Source organism: Macaca fascicularis, chromosome 8 (genome assembly GCF_037993035.2).
Source record: "Macaca fascicularis isolate 582-1 chromosome 8, T2T-MFA8v1.1".
In the NCBI taxonomy this organism is placed as follows: domain Eukaryota; kingdom Metazoa; phylum Chordata; class Mammalia; order Primates; family Cercopithecidae; genus Macaca; species Macaca fascicularis.
In genome coordinates, this window is record NC_088382.1 from 57537541 (window position 1) to 57557082 (window position 19542).

Genomic DNA, 19542 nt, shown 5'->3' on the forward strand with positions numbered 1-19542 from the left:
CAAATAAATAAATAAAAATAAACAAAAAGAAGAAAGGACTGGACACAGTGGCTCATGTCGATAATCCCAGCATTTTGAGAGTCCAAGGCAGGAGGATTGCTAGAGGCCAGAAGTTTGAGACCAGCCCAGGCAGCATAACAAGACCCCGCCTCTTCAAAAGGAAAAAAAAAAAAAAAAACAGGCATGGTAGCATGTGCCTGTAGTCCTAGCTACTCAGGAGGCTGAAGTAGGAGGCTAGCTTGAGAGAAAGGCTGCAAATTAATGAGCTAAGCCTCCAACATGAGAAATAGGAAAGGAACAATAGAATAAGTCCAAAGAAAATGGATAAAAAGATTATAAATATGAGTAGAAATTAATGACATAAACAGTGACTAAACAAAAGCGAGAAATGATAATCTATGGTAAAATTGATAAAGAGAAGATAAATAATAGTAAAAAGGAAAATTAGGGATAGCAGTCCCATCAGGGATTGGAAACATAGATGTGCTTACTTTGGCAGCACGTATACTGTAATTGGAAAGATACAGAGAAGATTAGCATGACCTCTGGGCAAGGATGACATGCAAATTCATGAAACATTACATATTTTTTAGTAATATTAATAAAACTTGAAAAACTGTAAGATTACTGTAGCATCTTTATGCCATTAAGTTTGAAAATAGACAAGATGGAAAAATCCCTGGAAAAATACATTACCAAAATATCTTAAGAAAAAAATTTGAAAATTCAAATAGTCCAATTATCATTAGAGATGTTGAGCTGGTAGTTTTGAATCTTCTCAGGAAAGAAAACACTAAACTAAATGATTTTATTACCTAATTATTTCTAACTGTCAAAATAACAGATTGAGTCTTAGACTTAGAATTTGTATCAAAAATTTTCAGAAGAAAAGGTAATCAACTTGTTCTGTGAAGCTGATATAAATGATCTTGATACCAAATGTAGTATGAAAAATAAAATTAAAGACCAATATCATTAATGGACCTAGAGACAAAAATTCTAAATAAGACATAGCAAATAGGATCTTGGCTTTACATCAAGAGTGAAAAACTACTTTAATACTCAGAAAGAATTTGTAATTGTCATTTGCCACATTAACATGTTAAAGGGGGAAAACAGTTCTTTCAGTTAATACAGATAATGCATTTGATAAGATCCAACACCCATTATGATTAAAAAAGAAAATTCCTTAGCAAACTAGGAATCCCTAACTGGATGAAGGACATCTACAAAAAAACAAAAATGAACAACCACCAACAATAAAAGCAAACATTAGTGACTGTAAAACATTGAAGACTTGGCCGGGCGCGGTGGCTCAAGCCTGTAATCCCAGCACTTTGGGAGGCCGAGAGGGGCGGATCACGAGGTCAGGAGATCGAGACCATCCTGGCTAACACGGTGAAACCCCGTCTCTACTAAAAAATACAAAAAACTAGCCGGGCGCGGTGGCGGGCGCCTGTAGTCCCAACTACTCGGGAGGCTGAGGCAGGAGAATGGCGTGAACCCGGGAGGCGGAGCTTGCAGTGAGCTGAGATCCGGCCACTGCACTCCAGCCTGGGCGGCAGAGCGAGACTCCGTCCCAAAAAAAAAAAAAAAAAAAAAAAAACATTGAAGACTTTTTCTTTACAGTTGGAACAAAATAAGGATGCCCAGTCACTGGCATCTCTTCAGCATTGCCCTGAAGGTCCTAAAAGGCAGCCATAAAACAAAATAAGAAGCAAAATTGGAATTATGAAATTATTGCATAAAAGTACATTTAAAAGGATTATAAATAGTAATAAAGTTTAGTAAAGATGATGGATTACAAAAGTTCAATATACAAGGCCATTGTATATTGATCACACACCAGCAACACACAACAACAAACAAAACACCATTTAAAATAGAACACAAACCCATAGACAGTCTAGGCATAGATCTAACAAAACATGTACAAGAGCTATATGGAGAAACTTACAAAATTTTATTATAAAAATTGATCTAAGTACCCCACCAAGAAAAGATTTATCTACCAGTCACTCTACCATGCCCTAAATTACTGTATCATGTGAATGACTTTAATGTTCACAACAGTCCTCTGAATTAGATTCTCTTATTTTGTCTTAAAAATGAGTAAAATCAAGCTCATACAGATAAGCAACTTTTGCAAGATCCAGAGTTGTTAACATAATGCTGCCCCCCTGGGAAGCCACTTATGTTCCATTGAATGTGATAAAATTTATGGTAAATATGTGGTAGTTCAGGAAAAGCAAGTAAATCATGGGGATACTATGCTGCTCAGACCAGTCACACTAGCACTGATTTTAGGAAATAGCGTTTCACTGGGCAGAAAGCATTGACAAGTAGGTGGAATTCAACGCAGGCTGCTGATAAGCTGACGCTGGTCTGGGCAGTCTGTGGAATGCCACAGTTCCAATCCAGTTGAACCAGTGGGGTGATGACTCCACCTCGGGCCTGAGCCAGCCTGCCTCTGAGCTGCAGCTGTGTGAGCAGAACAGAGTGGGAGAGTGTGTGTGATGGGTGTGAATACCAGGAGAAGAGTGATAACTCGTCTCTAGGGCAAAAGAATAGACAGAAGCACCCTTCCTTGTTATTTGAGACAAAGGAAAATGTCAGGGCAAACTTAAAGGTAGTAGCCAATTCCACACCTCTCCCTTTTCAACACAATCAGAAATATAGAAACTTTGTATTTGGATCTGTGGGGATTTTTGTATTTGTCTTGACTTTTGTATAGGTTAAAAAAATAACATGTAGGCCAGGCGCGGTGGCTCACGTCTGTAATCCCAGCACTTTGGGATGCCAAGGCGGATGGATCACGAGACCAAGAGATCGAGACCATCTTGGCCAACATGGTGAAACCCCGTCTCTCCTAAAAATACAAAAATTAGTCGGGCGTGGTGGCCTACACCTAAAGTCCCAGCTACTCAGGAGGCTGAGGCAGGAGAATTGCTTGAACTCAGGAGACAGAGGTTGCAGTGAGTCGAGGTTGCACCACTGCACTCCAGCCTGGCAACAAAGTGAGACTCTATCTCAAAAGAATAAATAAATAGGCCAGGCGCGGTGGCTCAAGCCTGTAATCCCAGCACTTTGGGAGGCCGAGACGGGCGGATCACGAGGTCAGGAGATCGAGACCATCCTGGCTAACACGGTGAAACCCCGTCTCTACTAAAAAATACAAAAAACTAGCCGGGCGAGGTGGCGGGCGCCTGTATTCCCAGCTACCCGGGAGGCTGAGGCAGGAGAATGGCGTAAACCCGGGAGGCGGAGCTTGCAGTGAGCTGAGATCTGGCCACTGCACTCCAGCCTTGGCGACAGAGCGAGACTCCGTCTCAAAAAAAAAAAAAAAAGAATAAATAAATAAAATAAAATAACATTTAAAGCAAAGTCTTGGGGGTATCAGTAGGAGACGACCAGGCCTTAACGTAATCACATGTGGAGGGTCAGGGGCCACCATGGGTTGTTCTGTAACAGGAGAACCTGGAGACTCCTAGGAAATGCAGCCTGGTCCTACCTCCAGTTCCCTTCCATGTCCTGGTCCCCAAGGAAGTCCCCTTGGACTTCTCTATTTAGATATGGAACGGAGAAGCAAGTCATGTGAGGAGTTAACTAGGAGGTAAGGAGGACTTTAAATGGTATATAGACAAAAAAAAGACATTATAAATTCAACATCAAAATGTATACTTTTATACCTGCTCTCAGGTAGCATACTGTAAACTAAAAAAGACCTCAGACGTGGAGAGAAGGGAGGGAAACAAAGCATGATTGGACTGTGAATGGAAAAATTAGTTCTCATCTAGAAATCCATGCCCAGCCAAACTGCCCATAAAGTTTGTGGATCGATTACCAACAACTTTATGAATGGTTTTAAAATTTTTACCTCACACTCTTTTTTCAGAAAACTGGAAGACAGGAAGTACTGAATTGAAGAAGTCAATTAAAAGATATGGGTGTAGGAAATAGCAGCTCCAACATAGCAGAGCAGCAAAGGGGAACCTGCAGATTTTGTGCCAAGAGATCCCGGGATGATATTGTGCCCAGGTATAGATGCTGACCCATTCAGATTGAAGCACAGTAGAAGGATCCAGAAGAGCTCTTCAGGGTAGAATACCTGTGAAGTTCAGCATCCTAAGAGAAGATCTTGGTAATTGACTGAGGTTTAGGGTTGATTTTGTGATAAGTACATAAAAAACTAATTTTAAAATGAATATAGGGAGCCAGGTGTGGTGGCATGTGGCTGTAATCCCAGAGCTTTGGGAGCCAGGGTGGGAGGCTTGGTTGAGGCCAAGAATTTGAGAACAGCCTGGACAACATAATGAGACCCTGTCTCTCCAAAAAAATAAGTAAATAAATGTATATCAGAAAAGAAATTGTTTTATTATATTAAAGCCAATAAATTTGACATGTGGTATTTTCATTATCAACTAGGTCAAATTATTGTTTCTTTTCTCTGTGATTTCCTGTTTGACTTGTGAGTTAAAAAAACGTGAAATTTCCAAATGTAAGAAGATTTTTAAAATATATATTTCTTTCTTGGTTTCTCATTTAATTGTATTTTAGGCAAAGAGTGTGTTCTGTATTATAAGATACTTTGAAATTAACTGTGACTTGCTTTATGGCCAAGTGTGTAGTGAGAATTAATTAGAGAGGAAGGGAGAGAATCTGTGTCACCCCTGCTGGGGTACACTGACCAGATCATAGCTTACTGCAGCTCCCAACTACTTGGCTTAGACTGTCTTCCTGCCTCAGCTTCCTGAGTAGCTGGGACTATAGGCACCACCACTGTGCCCAGCTTGCTTATTTATTTGTTTGTTTGTTTGTGTGTTTGTTTGTTTGTTTTTGAGACGGAGTCTCGCTCTGTCCCCGAGGCTGGAGTGCAGTGGCGCAGTCTCGGCTCACTGCAAGCTCCGCCTCCCGGGTTCATTCCATTCTCCTGTCTCAGCCTCCCAAGTAGCTGGGACTACAGGCACCTGCCGCCATGCCTAGCTAATTTTTTGTATTTTTAGTAGAGATGGGGTTTCACCGCATTAGCCAGGATGGTCTCAATCTCCTGACCTCATCATCCGCCCGCCTTGGCCTCCCAAAGTGCTGGGATCACAGGCGTGAGCCACTGCGCCCGGCCTATTTTATTTTTTATAGAGATAACATCTCGCTTTGTTGACCAGGCTGGTCTTGAAGCCTGGCTTTGAGCAGTCCTCCCAACTCAGCCTCCCAAAGTGCTGAGCTTACGGATCTGAGCCACCTCATCCAGCCTCTTGTCACCTCTTATAAATCTTCCATGTGTGCTTGAAAATGCATTTTTTCTAATTACGGGCAGTTTTTCTAATTGTTTATCCAACAAATCAAACTAGTTAGGTATATGCAAATTTTCTAATTTTTTACTAACTTTTTCATCTGTTGACTTACCAATAATTGGCAGAGATGTGTTAAAATCTTCCACAGTGGTGGTGGATTTTTTCATTTCTCTGTGTAGTTTTATTAATTTATGCTTAATGTATTTTGAGGCTAGTAAGAGCATAAAAGTTTATAATTGTATGTCTTCCTGGTGAATTAAACCTTCTTATCTATATTAGTGACCTCTCTATCCTTAATAATACTTTTTTTTTTTTTTTTTTTTTTTTGAGACAGAGTGTCGCTCTTGCCCATGTTGGAGTGCAGTGGTGCGATCTCGGCTCACTGCAAGCTCTGCCTCCCGGGTTCACGCCATTCTCCTGCCTCAGCCTCCCGAGTAGCTGGGACTACAGGGGCCCACCACCACCCCCAGCTAATTTTTTGTATTTTTAGTAGAGACAGGGTTTCACCATGTTAGCCAGGATGGTCTCGATCTCCTGACCTCGTCATCCGCCTGCCTCGGCCTCCCAAAGTGCTGGGATTACAGGCATGAGCCACCATGCCCAGCCAGTAATACTTTCTTAAAATCTATTTTGCTTACCATCAAAACCACCTTTTCAGCTTTCTTTTGGTTAATATTTGCCAGAAACATTTTTTTCTGTCCTTTTACTTTGAACTTTTCTGTGCTTTGGAAGGTTTTCTGTCACCAGTTTATTGGAAGACATTTTTTCTTCCTTCAAACAACATGACAAGTTCTGTCTTTGACATGTTTAAATCATTTTTGTTCCATTTCTAATATGCAAGGACTTTATCCTTTCACATATCACTTTATATTTTATTGGCGATTTAATGTTTTTTCTTTGTGTTTTCCTTTTTGTTTGTTTTCCTATATTTCTCATTCCATTTATTTCCTCTAGTGATTAGGAGGTATATTCCCTGTTTCTGGTCTTTGGTGATTATCCTTGAAATTGTACCGCATATACTATTGTTAAGTTAATATCTTAACTCCAGGCTTAGAGTGATATGAGGACTTGGGAACATTTGAGCTCCAGTCACTGCCTGTTTGATTTCATTGCTATCCATTTTCAGTTTTTCAGCTCTACAGCTTTAATATTATTGATTGTGTTGTTATTCTATCCTGTGTTTATTCTGGGTTGTTTGTATTTTTGCTTATTAGTCCTTCTTGTGTCTCAGGCCTTTATTCCACGATAATTTCCTTATTCCTAAAGTACATAATTTAGAAATCATTTTATTTGTTTTTTGAGACAGGATCTCACTCTGCCTCCCAGGCTGGAGTACAGTGGCACAATCGTAACTCACTGCAACCCTCAAACTCTTGAGCTCAAGGGATCCTCCCGCCTCAGCCTTCTGAGTGGCTGAGACCACAACCATGTGCCACCATACCCAGCTAATGTTTTTATTTATTGTAGAGACAGGGTCTCACTTTGTTGCCCAGGCTGATCTCGAACTTCTGGGCTCAAGTGATCCTCCTACCTCAGCCTCCCAAAGTGCTGGTGTCAACCACTGCACCTGGTCTAGAAATCATTTTAGTAATTAGTAAAATAGTAAATACGTCAGGTTCTGTAGGTAGAAAATGCTCCTAGTTTTTCTTTGTCTAAAAATGTCCCAGGCCAGTCGTGGTGGCTCACACCTGTAATCCCAACACTTTGGGAGGCCGAGGCAGGCAGATCACTTGAGGCCAGGAATTCGAGACCAGCCTGCCCAACATGGAGAAACCCCATCTCTACTAAAAATACAAAAATTAACCAGGTGTGGTGGTGGGGCTCCTGTAATCACAGCTACTCAGGAGGCTGAGGCAAGAGAATCACTTTAACACAGGAGATGGAGGTTGCAGTGAGCCGAGATTGCTCCACTGCACCCCAGCCTGGGCAGCAGAGCGAGACTCCATCTCAAAAAAATAAATAAATAAAAATTAAAAAATTCAAATGTCCTTATTTTACCGTCATTCTTGAAAGGAGTTTTGCTGATACACTTCTGAGATGGCTTTCAGAATTCTGAAAATATTCCACTGTCTTCTGGCTTCATTCATTGTTCTGTAGAAGGTTGATTTAAGTCAAATTTGTATTCTTTTGCAGATGTACTGTCTTCTAAATCTCACTGTGTGTGCTTTGAAAATCTTATTTGTGTGCTTCTTGCTTTTAACAGCTCATAGTCTTTGGTATTCTCTAGTTTCATTATGGTGAGTTTATTAGTTGGATTTCCATTTAGTTGTACTGCTTGGTATTTGTTTGGGTTTTTTCTCCCCGATTTGTTTTTGTTTTTGAGACAGGGTCTTGCTGTGTTGCCCAGGCTGGAGTGCAGTGACATGATCACAGCTCACTTAAGCTTCAACTTCCTGGGCTGAAGTGATCCTCCCACCTCAGCCCCTAAAGTAGTTGGGACTATGGGTGTGCGCCATCACACCCAGCTAACTTTTTAAAAAATTTTTCCTAGAGAAAAGATCTCACTACATTGTCCAGGCTGGTCTTGAACCCCTCAGTTCAAGTAATCCTCCCACCTCAACCTACCAAAGTGCTAGGATTATAGGTGTGAATCACTGTGGCCAGCTTTACTTGGTATTTGTTTTTCTTCCTGTATCTTAGATCAGGTGGGAAAAATTCTCAGTCACTATAAATCTACATGTTATTGCTTCCCCTCCTCTGTCTTGTTTTACTGAAATTCCTATTAGACATGTTAGACCTTCTCACTGTCCTCTGTATTTCTGCACCTTCTCTCATGTTTTTTTCCTCTCATTTCTCAAGCTATATTCTGAGTAATTTATTCAGATTTATACCTCAGATCTGATATATACACTCTTCAGATGCATATAGCCATTTGTTACACCTACTCAATGAATATTTTTATTTCAGTAAATGTAGCTTTCCTTTTTGAAAGTGTGATTTCATCCTTCTTCAAATCTATCAAGTCATTTTATGAGTTTCTTGTCTCCTATTCATATTTTGGGGACTTTTTACCTCTTTAAAACAGTTATTCTATATTTTCTATCCATTAATTCTAATATCTCAAGTCCCCAGCAGGTCTAGTGTTATTTCTTTTGACTGTTCCCACATGATGGTTTGTTTCTGAGTGTTTGATTTTTATTTGAGCACATCTTTGTTTGGCCTTTACTCCATGGTGAACTAGCAATCCAAGTAAAGGTGCTATTTTTCAGACAGGATATATTTTTGCTTCTCTTGCAAACCAGCTGGCCCTGTGGGCCTGGGAGACTTCATCAAGGAGTCTACAGTTCTTGACCCTTTTGCCAAGGCAGCACTTAAGGCTCCTGACTTCATCTGTTCTCCTCCAACATGTATTTTTTTCACATTCTTATCTTTAGAATAGTTTTTATGTCCATTTTGTGATGTTATTTACTGACTATAATTTCTTCAGCCTCCATGAAATGTTTTCTGAGAATGTGTCATTTTTTGATAAATAAACTTCATTTACTTCAGTTATAAAACGAAAGGATTGGAAATTCAGTCATAAATAGGCTTTCATGAATAACACCATCTAAACTTAAAAACTAGGGGGAATCCCATCATGTCACTGGCTGTCCATTATGGCTGTGTTGCTGCAAGCTGGAACACCAGGTTTTATCCTGCTGGGGTATGCATGTCTCTAAATGTGTACTGTCTCAGAAAGCCTCATATTGTTGTTCTCACCGTAATGTTATCCTGCAGCTTTTCTCAGTATTGAGCATCCACACAAAACAAATATTTCTTTCATGGGAAACAGGGTAAAAATGGGAAAAGGACACTCTGTTTCTAGGTAATATATTTGGTTTAAGAGAATGGTCATCTTGATGTACTTTTCAGCCATATTTGGCTTAGGTTTTTGTTTCATGCCTGTGGATGGTGGTTCAAACACCTGCATGCACACATACAGAAAGAATGTCTTGAATTCAACTTTTTTTTTAGCCTGACTCACCCATTTAGGAAGATGACTACAGTGAATTTCTTTTTTTTTTTTTCCCCTTGGTTTTTCTTTAATTTATTTAAATTATATTGGCCAGTCATAGCAGTATATAGTGGCTTTCTAATGAAGAAGAAGAGGGAAATCTTGATCTCTGCATTAATCCAAACTGCCTCCTCAAAGAACAAATGTGAATGGTTTTTTACAGACCCTGCCTTCTGGTACAAGATGCCTGTGGAATGTTCGGTGAAGTGCACTTAGAGTTCACCATGTCGAAGGCAAGACAGTTGGAAGGGAAGTCTTGCAGCCTGGTGGGAATGAAGGTTCTACAGAAAGCCACCAGAGGAAGGTGAGAACGTGCCAGAATGGCATCCAGTTTGCTACAATTGTTGGTTCTTTTTATTAGTCTTTTGTCTCTAATTTTATTTTTAAAGGCAGTAAACCAGGATCCTAGAGTTTGCCCATAAAACAAGGCCAGAAGTTGAGTGGAACCTATAAAGTATCTTTAGGGGAAGAATTGTAATTGAGAACAAAAAGAATTAGGCAGGTTTCATGATTCATAATTTTATTAAAAGAAGATTAAAATGTTATATATGTGTTTTAATTATGAAGATTTGTCTTTTGTGTGTTTTCTTCACTATAACAATAAAGCATCTTTGGGTGGTAAGTATAAATGAAAACCTAATTTAGTGAAAAAACATTTTGTGAGCTTTAAGCAAAATTCTTAAGTTGTCATGTCTTTGCACTTTCCAAAATAAGCAAGCATTGTTCTCTGCCAGGTTTCATGGCACCTCGCCCTAAAATGTTGTTTTTGATAGGCAGAGGTGGAGTGTTACAAAGATCTGGCCTATCTGTGCCTGTTACAGCTCCAGTAATCATTCTAATCTATGAATTAGGGAAAAAAAAAAAAAGAAACATTTTTAATGGAACTACCCAGTCATATAGTGAATTGGGGTTTTTCTCAATCTTCTTATTACATCTCTTTCTTTAAGTAGTGTGTTATTTTAGCTCTCTTGTTGATGTTTTGTTTAATTATAGAACATCTGAGCTATAACTGTATTGGAGGGGGAAAATGTCCCATTCTAAGTGTATGATATTCTGCTTTTGGAGCATTTATTGATAGTATCCTCGGTAGTTTGCATCATGACCACTCTGGCTATGGCCATTCTAAATGGTGAGTGTTTAGTGAGCATTTCCTTGACTGACCTCAGTAGGCATTTAGCTCTCCTACAGGCCTTGACTTTGAGTCCTGGCATACCATACTGCTGAGTGACAGGTCTGCCCAAGAGCTTGTTTTCCTGGGAGACATATCCCCTGTAAGCCCTGAGTAGATAAGAGCACATTTTTATTGATCTGTATAGCTATGTTTTCTGTTTTTTTGTTTTGTTTTGGTTTGGTTTGGTTTTTGGTTTGTTGTGTGTTTGTTTGTTTGTTTGTTTTGGAGACAGAGGTTCGCTCTTGTTACCCAGGCTGGAGTGCATTGGTGCCATCTTGGCTCACTGCAACCTCCGCCTCCCAGATTCAAGCAATTCTCCTACCTCAGCCTCCCAAGTAGCTGGGATTACAGGCGCCTGCCACCACACCCGGCTAATTTTTTGTATTTAGTAGAGATGGGATTTCACCATGTTGGTCAGGCTAGTCTCAAACTCCTGATCTCAGGTGATCCACCCACCTCAGCCTCCCAAAGTGCTGGGATTACAGGCGTGAGGTTCCACGCCCGGCCAGCTATATTTTATAATAAATACTTCCTCTTGTTTTAAACAGGCAGCTGTATTATAATTTAATTGCATTATGTGTTTGCGGAATGCGATTCATCCAGATATTTGAAAAGCATGTCTAGATACGAGAAAAGCTTGGTTGGGTCACATGAGTCTTACCCTTATTAAGACTGAACCTCATTTTAGTCCTCATTAGAATATTCATTGTAGGCCAGGCACAGTGGCTCCCAACACTTTGGGAAGCCGAGGCAGGCTGATCACTTAAGGCCAGGAGTTTGAGACCAGCCTAGCCAACATGGCAAAACCCTGTCTCTACTAAAAATAAAAATAAAAAATTAGCTGGGCATGGTGGCACATGCCTGTAGTCCCAGCTACTTAGGCTGAGGCACGAGAATTGCTTGAACCCTAGAGGCAGAGGTTGCAGTGAGCTGAGATTGCACCACTGCACTCCAGCCTGGGTGACAGAGCGACACTCTGTCTCAAAAAGAAAAAAATATTCATTGTAAACATTTCAGACTCACAAGCATCTGAAGACTAAGTGTAGTTATGGTAACCATCAGGGCCGTTTAGAGGGGAGGGCTCTTTCACTCGGCTGCCACCCACCCAAGCCTGGCAAGGACATGAGGGGGCTCCCACCACAGGATGTTCCAGCTGTGCTCCAGGCCAGAGGCAGCTGTTCTGGCTGAAGACTGCAGGACGTAGCATCTTACGGAAATACTGCTGGGGAAGGACGCAGCCAGACGGGACCTGGGAATCTTTGTCTCTCTAAAGGTCCTGTTCTTTCACCATTCTTCTTTATAGCCATACATGTACCTAACATTTAATCTAGTTTTTGTGGTTGGCACTAGAAGCCTAACCATCTATAACATTTACATGGGAAATGTTTTTTCCATGGGAAATGCATTGAGTATTCCAACAAATTCATTTACTGATAAACTTTTGAACCTCCTTCCTTGTTAAAGTTGGTGACTAGTATTTGATGCTTTTTTAGATACGGATTAATTATTTTATATATTTAATTATATTTTGCCATGCAAAACATCCAAATAAATGTTTAGATTGTTTTCTTGTTCTTTTGGAAGCTATATTTCTTCAAAACAAATTATTAAATCGTTTTGGAATGCGGGATGTTATAATTGCTTATTAGTGACATCATCCATCCGTGGCCCAGTAAACACAACATTGTCTCTCTTTTTTTTCCCCCAAATTATTGTGTTTCATAGCAACTGTCGTAAACTTTAACAAAATACACTTCTCATAAACCTTAACAAAATATAATTCCCCAAATTCAAGCTAAAATGATTAATTTTATAATTTCAGTATCTAATACAGAAAATAACCTTTTCCCAATTGGAAGATAGTTGTATGTTTGGGCTAAGTCACAGAGCCTCTTAGATCTGGCCTACCAGATCTAAATTTCACCTGATCCACAGTTCTGGTGATGAAGCATCACTCAGCCCTACCTGCTGTTGAGTGACTGTGTTGCAGGGGACTGTAGTCCAGAGGCTCGCAGAAAAACAGCAGCATAGCTTTTGTTTCTCTGACAGACTAATTTTTTGGATTTGAGCGTCTATGTCGACTGGTCAGAGGAAGAAGAGTCAGAAAAACAACCCGAGCTTCGGTTTAGAAACTGTACAGTTTTCACAACAGTGCCAGTCTGATATATGCTCACCGCAGAACATGCAGCACAGCCTGTGCTTCCTTCCTCTCCAGGGCACTCCTGCTATTCCTCAGTGACTCTCTGCTAAGGGCCACCCTCCAGCCCACCTCCCCGCCCACCACCGACCTCTGTCCTCCCAAGTAGCCTGTGCAGCACTTTAGTAGGCCAAACAAGCTGAGAAGTCACAGGGCTTTGGTGTCATAATTCTGTGTGTGAACTTTATTTTTTTATTGCTGTTTATTATATGCTTTTATTTGTATTTGCCAGGGCAATACTGAGAAAAAGAAAAGAAATTCCCTGAAATATGTTAACCTATCATAGGTATAGAAACTATAGCTAACAAATTCTTTTGGGGAGAGTGGGGAAAGGAGACCTCTTTCAGTTCAAAAATCTGATATTTATTTCCCAACTTGTTAAAACAACCACTGAGTCCAAAATACATTATTAATTTATAGGTACTATTTTCTGTAGGCCACTTGAAGGGCCCTTTTACAGCAATGTACTGGAGAAGCTCTTACTGAAGAGCATTTTGTCAATACTCAGTGTCTACAGAGGGTGCTGTCTGGGTGTTGAGAATGACAAAGAAAGCAACTGACATGGTCTTTGACCTTGAATTGTGTCCCTTTCAACCCAAAACAGGACAGGTGGAAGTATTAGAGTAGTTGATGATTGAAATAACTAGACCTTAGCTGACTGATCCCAGAAGGTTTCATGAAAGAAATGAGAACAAAAGCTTTAAACATCTTGATCTAGCAGAAAGAAAAGTGTCTCTAAATTGGTGAGATGTTATCTGTGAATACAAATATAGGATTTAGAGAGAGAGAGATGCGAAAGGGGAAGTAAGAGGGTTTATTCAAGAGAGATTATGACTGGGTGCAGTGGCTCATGCCTGTAACTTAGCACTTTGGGAGGCAAAGGTGGGCAGATCGCTTGAGCTCAGGAGTTTGAGACCAGCCAGGGCAACATAGTGAGACCTTCACCTCAAAAAAATAAATAAATAAATAAGATAATTCACTCACTTATTCAGTAAATATTATTTAGTCCCTATTTGTACTATGCTCCTAGCTAGTTGCCATGGCACTGAGCTGTGTGCGAGATTTGGGGGATTTATCCCAAACCAGAATATACTGAGGTATAAAGTCTGCTAGATAAAGCCTAAATCCTATTATTAGGGATTTTGCATTGGTTCTGGAGAAATGAGGTTCAATATGAGTTTTTGAGTGAAGAAGAGAAGAGGTCATAAACACAAAAATGAAGTAAGACTATCTTTACTCCTGTACCTACAATAGATGGGAAATTGAGGGAGAGATTGGGATAGGGCCACAAGGCTGGAAACTTTTCCCACAGTTGAAGGAAGGAGAACAGAGAAGTGATACATAGGGAGCTCTCAGGAGCTGTGGCACATGCCAGGAGCACAAAACAGCTCGCTTCCTCTACACTTACAGCAGTGTAGGAGCCAAGGGGAGACTCAGAAGGATAGCTGGTGATGTGGCACCACCTGGCAAGCACCCACACAGGGAGCGGAGGCTCAGAGCACCCACCTTGGAGGGGGTGCAGAGGGTGGGGTAGGATGTAGGAGCTCTGGAGAGAATGGGAAAGGCATGGGCTAAGGGCTAAAATGGAAAGGGAGGGCAAGCTCCCAGGCCCACATAGCCATTTCATCCCCTGCAGAGTGAGGACAAGGCGAGGACTGCTGCCCTGGTCAGCTTCCATGAAAAGGTGAGGGGAGGAAGTGCATTTCAGAGAATGAGCCAATGAGAAGCTATTGTCTAAACACGAACTTCCATTTTTATGGCAGCAGATTAAGTGGTGATAAGCTTTATATCAGAAGCCAAGCTCAGTCAGCATGCTCAGAAATTAACCAATCCGAGTCAGGATAGAAAGTTCCTTTGTAGCCCCCAGTGGGATTCCCAGTCCACTGCCCTGCTAGCCTGTGCACTAGTTTCCTGGGCTTTATTTAAGCCCCTTTTCCCTCACAGGCCAGTCTCATACTGTACCCTCATTAAGGGCCCAGCACTGCCTCACTTGCCTCGTGCTGCAACCACCACCAGGATGCCCTCTCCTCTCCACCAGCACCATGGAGGTAAGCTTGCAGCTCACTCTGGTGCCTGTGCCTAGGACTGTGTGGGATGTCTGCTGGCCTGTGGCCCAACACAGACGCATGTTTTAATGTCAGTGAGTGATGTCACTGGTATAGGTTTGAGTGTGCCCCTTTTTTTGATGAATAATATGAGAACATCATGACATTCATATGAGGAGTCCTCCAGTGCATCATAGATGCATCATACAAGGGCTGCTGTCCAGTGCTGGCCTGTGCCACGTGCCTACCTTCCCCCACCCCCTCCAGTGCTGGCCTGTGCCAGGTGCCCACCTTTCCCATCCCCTCCAGCGCTGGCCTGTGCCAGGTGCCCACCTTTCCCCACTCCCTCCAGTGCTGCCTGCGCCATGTGCCCGCCTGCCTCCATCCCCTCCAGTGGTGGCCTGTGCCATGCTCTGGGCCACTGGTCTCTGAGTCTAATGGACCTATGATGGCTTCATCATCATTACAACTGTTCCTTGTAGGGTGTCTACACGTAGACAGTCAGTGAGGGTGTGTCAGTTGCGTGCCCAGCCACCATATTTCACACTTGCCTGGTGGTTGGTAGGCTCCCTCAGGGCAGGTGCTGTTTCTCATTTACCATTATATTTTCTGTAGATAGCAGAATTTCTGACACATGATAAGCAAACAATTTTTATTTGTGGGATGCACATTAGGTGTTTTCTTGGGTTAATCTTAGAACTTTTGTCAGCAAGATTTAAATGTGTATTTTTATACTTCATAATTATTGGAGCTCAATTATAGCAGTAAGGGTGGCGACCCATTTGGTGCCAGGGTCTGTGTGCGGTGCAGGTGACAACCACACTAGCCATGTGCCCGTGGACACAGACCCTCGGTGTCCTCACTAATTTAAGGGAAAGTGAACATGGGCATGCAGTGAAAGCACTTTATCACGGATGGCAAGAGTGTGAGTGTTCATTATGAATTTTTCACAGAAAAAAAAGTTGAATGCATTGCACTTTCCCTTTTCCTTTTAGTCTTCACAAAAGTCAGTTACAGAGGAGGAGGCTCAGCGTCTACCCGGTCTTACAGAAGAGGGCCTGAGACAGAGGTAGGGTGACTGGCCCAGGGTCCACCAGCCAGCCCAGCTGTGACTGGGCAGGATGCTGGGGTCTTCAGTCTCCCACAGAGCCCATCACGTTCCGTCTAGCTGAGTGAAACTGGGATACACCAAAGTGCTGGAGAGGGAACCCTTAAGAATCATTCCACATGAGTTTACCGGGCTGGGTTATTTATTGGAGAATCATTTCAGAGGCTCCTTCAACAGGAAATATGTAGTGGTAAGAGCTCTCCTTGGGTAAGAAACTTCAATAGTAATTTACTTCCTTTGATTTTCCTTCTTCAAAAAGGCCACCCTTTTAAAAAGCCACACACTTCCCTTGGGGTTTGAGGTCCAGAATCTCTTTCTTAATTGCTATGCTTAGAAACGCTGCTTCAAAGGACATTTTTAAGAATTCTTTCATGATTTTGAAAAATATAATTGTTCCTGTGACTTCACCAGAGTGTCTGAAAGGAAAATAAAGTATCACTTAAGAGAGAGTGCTGGGCCGGGCGCAGTGGCTCACACCTGTAATCCCAGCACTTTGGGAGGCCGAGAGGCAGATCACCTGAGGTCAGGAGTTTCTGGCCAGGCAGGCGTGCCATGTAGTGGTGTGCACCCGTAATCCCAGGTACTCGGGAGGCTGAGGTAGGTGAATCACTTGGACCGGGAGGCGGAGGTTGCAGTGAGCCAAGATCATGCCATTGCGCTCCAGCCTGGGTGAAAGAGCAAGACTCCATCTCAAAAAAAAGAAAAGAGAGAGAGAGAGAGAGAGAATGCGAATCTTGAGACCAGGACTGCTCAGAGCAGCAGCAGTAGACACTTTCTACCTGAGCAGCATGCTGTTACTTCAAGCCCTTCATCAGTTTAGAAGTGTGTTTTGTGTTTTCCCTATAGTTTGTTTTCTTTCTGCCAAATGTTACCTCCCACTAGGATTTTAAGTCTAAATTAAACTTTACTGTCCTTTAAGACTGGGGTTTTTTTGACCAATATTTACCTATTGTGAAGTATCTCTTTGTAAAGTCTTCTGCTAAAATAATGCATTCTCAGCATCTGGATTGCGATTTTTTTATTTTAAACGTAGAGCATTTTAGAAGGTAAAGTAAGCTCTACAAAACATTTTCTTTGGATTGGTTACATTTTAGGAAGATGAAGTCTGTTTTTCTGATTTTTGTTTAATCGCTTTATTTCTGAGTGCCTTTGTTGTTACTATAAACTGACAATCATTTTTACTAGTGAGTCTAATCAAAGATTAATAGAGATCGTGATTTATTTTTATTTTAAAGGAAATATATTTTTTAAATCTAAAGTCCTAGTCCCAAGTCACACATGTCATTATTAGAATTTATAACTCTCTAAGGCTTCAACTGTTTCTTCACTTCCTTATATATTTGGTTGCTTTACTTTGAACACATTAATTGATTCTTATACAAAGAGTCTTTATCTTAATAACTTAATCTGCTTAAAATAATTTTGATAATGTATATTTTGCACAAGAACAATGAGGAAAATCAGAAGTTGAAAAGTTGAATCTTTCATTTACAAAGACTTATTTTCTCATTAGAATAATAAAGGAATGTGTAGAAGTACAGTAAACTGACTAATATTATACTTCTAAGCTTTAGTTTCTTCATTTTCATTAGCAGCTAAGCAGTCATGAATCTTCAGTGATTTAATTAAGGAGGGAAAAAAGGAGGAATTTATATGCTTAGGTCAGAAGAATATGGGATATAGCATCAATAATAAAATTGAAAGGGATACAATTAAACCAAGCTGGTCGTTGTCCTGAAACATCACCCCAATGCAAACAGAGAAGTAGAACTGGAAGTAAAGGAAGGAAACATTTTTTAAGAGAAGACATGAAATGGGCCATAAAATAGGTTTTTATTACATCCAAAGTGAACTAACTAAAAGGAGCATGCTACAACATGGATGGACCTCAAAAACATGATGCTAAGTCCAAAAAAAAAAAAACAGACACAAAAGGTCTCATGCCTTGTGACTCCCTTATTGTGAAATGTCCAGACCAGGCAAATCTATGGAGACAGCAGATGGGCTGCCAGGGCCTGAGAAGAGAGGAAATGGGAGTGACTGCTAATGGGGATGGGGTCTACTTTGGGATATGGAAATATTCTGCAATTAAATAGAGGTAGTGTGTGCACAACATTCTGAATGTACTAAATACCACTAAATTGCATACTTTAAAATGACTAATTTTATGAAGTTTTAATTTACTTTAATTATTTTCTTACTATAATTTTATATTAATTTTACCTCAAGTTTAAAAAAGAAAAATGAACTGAATGTCTAGAAAGTGCTTATGCTCTTATGAAAATAACTACAGATATTTCATAAGTTCAGTTGGAAAAGAATAGTGTCTCAATGGAACTTCTGGGCATAATTCCACATATATCAAAAAGGTATAACATAAGGAATAGGGGCTCAAAAAGGAAATGCCAGTTATTATTAACCTTGGCCAGTAAGGCTATTTTGGGGAAATAAGAACATGGATTTGTTTATTAAAATAGGCACCCCTCTAAACCAGCCATCACTTTTGTCTTTCAGTGGAAGATCTCTTATCCTTAAGATAAGAATCCTGATTTTATGTCTACTCCATGTAATCTACTTTCACTATCAATGAGAGTGAAAATCAAGAGTGATTAAAGCATGCAAAGGGAAGACAAGGGACTGTGATCAGGCTTGGAACACCCATCTGTTTGATCACAGGAAGGAGGATGAATGAGAACCACAAACCATCTGAGAGATTCTGTTTGAACTGTGTAGGCTAAGCATTAACCATTCCCAGCATTCCTGCCCTGAGTACCTACCCTTCTACTACTGAAGCTAAAACTATTTAAAACTGTTGGACTGTACTTACCACTACTCAACAAAAATAAGTTCACCTTATTGTCAATTAGATAAAAGTTCTGCTTTGACTACAGTCTTCTGTATGTTGCTATGGCTTCACTTACTCATTTAACAAACAGCATGGGCATGTGAATTCATAGCTGCTGCCCTCAAGGCATTTACACTCCAGAGAGCAGCAGGTTAATAACACTTTTGCTGGAGTGGGTGAACAACCCCTTCATCTGCTTTGGTCAGCAGGGGAGGAGCCCTTTGGCTAGGACTCATAGGTTCGAGTTTCTAGGCAGAGGCCCATGGGAAAGCACTCAGAGTAAAATGACCTTACCCTCCACCCATAAACTTATTTTTCCAGTACAAGTTGAGCATCCCTTTTCTGAAATGCTTAGGACTAGGAGTGTTTCAAATTTCCAATTTTTATGAATTTTGAAATATGTGCATTATACTTACTGGTTGAGCATCCCTAATGGGAAAATATGAAATCCAAAATACTCCAAAGAGCATTTCCTTTGAGTGTCACATCAGTGCCCAAAAAGTTTTGAATTTCAGATTAGGGATACTCAATTTGGTTAGACCATCTTTTGACCAAAAATAGGCTGCTGTTCAGGGCCAAGTGTTATTTTTGTATCCTCTATAGCAGTTAGCACAGTGTTCAGTAAAACCCAATTTGGCCAGGCATAGTGACTCACACCTGTAATTCCAGCACTTTGGGTAGCTGAGGCAGGCGGATCACGAGGTCAGGAGATCGAGGCCATCCTGGGTAACACGATGAAACCCTGTCTATACTAAAAGTACAAAAAATTAGCTGGGCATAGTGACGCGTGCCTATAGTCCCAGCTACTCGGGAGGCTGAGGTAGGAAGAATTACTTGAACCCAGGAAGCAGAGGTTGCAGTGAGCCAAGATCACACCACTGCACTCCAGCC

The 19542-nt window shown here is 41.0% G+C and overlaps 1 protein-coding gene and 1 non-coding gene across 45 annotated transcripts in view; both read left to right on the forward strand.

Annotated features, from left to right (window-relative positions):
• The window catches only part of SPIDR (scaffold protein involved in DNA repair), a 484346-nt gene that overhangs the window by 407016 nt on the left and 57788 nt on the right, over positions 1 to 19542 (forward strand). For 43 of the 44 annotated variants that reach the window (XR_012416420.1, XR_012416421.1, XR_012416419.1 and 40 more), the window contains one exon: positions 9449 to 9589. Coding sequence is in view for 40 of the 44 variants with exons in the window: in XM_065519183.2 (XP_065375255.1) it covers positions 9449 to 9589 (141 nt within the window). In the remaining 4 variants the exon portion in view is untranslated. Of the gene's footprint in view, positions 1 to 3895; positions 4039 to 9448; positions 9590 to 19542 lie in introns of all 44 variants that reach the window. The other variant, XM_045399099.3, reaches the window with a different exon arrangement.
• LOC123575455 (U6 spliceosomal RNA) lies at positions 484 to 590 on the forward strand. Its single transcript, XR_006700729.2, has one exon. It is a non-coding gene; the product is annotated as a U6 spliceosomal RNA (small nuclear RNA).